This window comes from Tarenaya hassleriana, unplaced genomic scaffold (assembly GCF_000463585.1).
Source record: "Tarenaya hassleriana unplaced genomic scaffold, ASM46358v1 Cleome10, whole genome shotgun sequence".
Taxonomy (NCBI): Eukaryota; Viridiplantae; Streptophyta; class Magnoliopsida; order Brassicales; family Cleomaceae; genus Tarenaya; species Tarenaya hassleriana.
In genome coordinates this window covers 3,641,372-3,644,183 of record NW_010960188.1, presented here as the reverse complement: position 1 = coordinate 3,644,183, position 2,812 = coordinate 3,641,372, and the positions used below count along the sequence as shown (strand labels likewise).

Sequence of the window (2,812 nt, the reverse complement as noted above, 5' to 3'; positions counted from 1 at the left end):
TGGGGGGGGGGGGGGGGGCTTTGAACTCAACAATGGTCGGAAATAATGTATTCTTGGCTCTGCTGGAACAGTGTAGTCGAAGAATGCCTCGACATGTCGGAAAACAATGGCAAAGTTTCCGGAGAAAACCCAATATGATTAGACCTGAAAAAAATGTTACATAAACATTTATAGGCCGAGACCGAAGGCATCAAGCAAAATGGTCGGGGCCAAAGCTCGGTAAACTAATCATCAGAGTTTGAATCTACATAAGAGCTCATGATGTCTCTGTACTTGTCGGGGCCATCATACCATGTAGGTGTGCTGACAATGGCCTTTTCTAGCCAGTACTCATTGTATACCCTTTGCGGCGACATCTGGTCCAGGAATCTTCTCCAACCGTCCATAGCTCGGGTCAGACGAACACTCTTGGTTCCTCCAACGAGGTACTTGATGTAATCCCTGACTAGTCTGAACAATTCCTCGCCGCTAATGATGTAGACATACTGCACCAAAATATGATTTTTGTCAATCTAAAGAACACTATTCTCAAAGCCCTTGACTATGCTCCTTCAAAGGTGTGTCCTTTTACCAGAAATATGAAGCCCAATGTTGCCAAAACTACTTGGACGGTTTCGTCCACGATCCCTTTAACACCGCCGTCTTCTCCTGAACCTTCTGAGCCTCGGCCACCGTTACTGCCATTGCCGCCTCCTCCTCGAGGCGGATTATTGCTGCTCCCACCATCATAATACTCTTTCTTTTGCATCTGTTCTCGCAACAGATCTTCAACTGATTTCTTCCCCATGGCATTCTCGATTGCTTTCCATGGTGATATCTGATGAGGAACAGAACAACATCAGGAGACAGATAAAAATATCATAACATCGGTTTACCAGACGAAGTCACTAACTTCTTTCATGCCACAAACATCATATGTAAGTGAATAGTGTAACTCTGATAAATGACCATTCATGATCTTGGACACCGCTAATGCTACTACCCGGCAGCATGGGAATGTTCAATCAGAATGAATCAAATCCAACCACCTAATAGAAAAATCTCATTCGAACATCAAGTCATCAAGCATCCCCATCCCGTTAATCTAACAACCAGACCCCAAAATGAAGAAAAGCTTCTTACCTCATCGCTACCATCTGACTTATCCTTCCCACCAAGTAAGCACACAGTTGTTCCTTGCCTCTGTTTCCCAGAAGGTGAACGGCGTCGGTGATTCAGAAGAGGAGAAAACTGAGTAGACATTGACCCATTCATCCGAAGAGTCGGTAAGGCACGTGACCGACAATTAAAATGTAAAGACGGTCTAAAGGGTATGCCGGAGATGGGGATCGGCTGTGATGCCCTCCTACCATTGCAGGCTGGTCGAAACAAACAAGCCTGGATAGAGCTCATCTTTATCCTAATGCTTTCCCTAAAACATTAACCTCGGTCTTAGCTGCAAAAATCAACAACACCCATCTCAACAGATGTCCTTCAAAGCGTCCAATCCAAAATGGAAGAGAAAATAACTAAACGAAGCAAAAGAATGATTGCTAATCGTTGACGCAAAATTCAACCCCAGAAAAAAAATACAAAATTCCAGAACTTGCGGAGACAAATTACCATATGAACAGTCCATATAACAAAATCATGTGGGGAGAAACCAACCCACGCTGAAGGAATATCCTTACCAGGAGGATTAACACAGCCCAGAGAGCATAGAAAAGAGTGGAGTAAAGCCAGGTTAAAGCCTAATGAACCCTAATTCCGAATTGAAACCCCAAGCACAAGTACAAACAAAAGAGAAAGCGAAATAAAGGATATAATCTAGGCACACCAAAAGGAACAAAACCGAGATGCTCCGGAAACTAGCCGTACCTCCGACACAATCAGGATTCAGGACCTAACCCTGATCTCCGGCACGAAGTCACAGAAGAAGAGGAAAGGAAGAACGAGAGAAGATGGATTAGAGCGAACCTGGGGACGATTTTGCAAAGATATCAAATTTATTCGGCCCATTGTATACATAATGGACCAAATTGGGCTGACTCCAATTGTGACCACGCAAAGCCCAGATATAAAATTCGCCTTCCATTTTTTTTTTTAATTCAATATTTTATTGGGAATGCCACGTGTCATGAGACGGTACCTATGACCCGACGCTAGAATATGTTAGCCAAACCGGCGCTAAACCAACTTCCCTGCTAAACGGTTTGGTCCAGATGATATATGGTTTGTGTGATTTAATAATATTTTTATGAAGTATAGTTATTTATAATATATGGGCCTGTGACCATTTGAATGAACAGTGTGGGTATTTCTCGTCAGTTGTCATGGGCCGCGATATGGCCGACCGGTCCGGTTCAAACCCTGCAAATGTTTTGGATCTAATCTTTAGTACGACAGTTCTAGGAACAGTCTTATATATTTATTACACATCTAAATTGATTAGGATGACAATCTCTTCCCCTAATTATGTTTTTTTAATAGTTTTCTCCCCGAAATTTTTCATTCATTCGAATATATCTTCAATCTTATTAATGATTACATCTCTTACTTGTACACTTACAGAACAAAAAATCAGTAAAAAAAAAAAACTAATACCACTCCGTCCATAAATCAGAACTGAAACGAAATAATAATTTGTGGAGAGATAATACCATAAACTAATATCTTCATATATTAATTGATAGGGGTGTCAAACGAGCCAGCTCGGATCGTTTTGGGCTCGGCTCATTTGGCTCGGATCGTTTTGGGCTCAGCTCGTTAGGCTCGTTTTCTAACGAGCCAGAAAAACCTCGGCTCAGATCGCTCGCCAATTTTCCGATCTGAA

At 42.2% G+C, this 2,812-nt stretch overlaps 1 protein-coding gene across 1 annotated transcript; it reads right to left on the bottom strand.

The window, feature by feature from the left end:
- Window positions 1-115: 115 nt before the first annotated feature.
- Window positions 116-1,938, bottom strand: LOC104803988. The gene is made up of 4 exons (XM_010528114.1): window positions 1,858-1,938; window positions 1,123-1,435; window positions 572-817; window positions 116-485 (listed from the first exon to the last, which is right to left on the bottom strand). The coding sequence occupies exons 2-4, from the start codon at window positions 1,390-1,392 to the stop codon at window positions 225-227; spliced, it is 777 nt and encodes a 258-aa protein (XP_010526416.1). The 5' UTR covers window positions 1,393-1,435; window positions 1,858-1,938; the 3' UTR covers window positions 116-224.
- Between the last annotated feature and the right edge of the window lie 874 nt (window positions 1,939-2,812).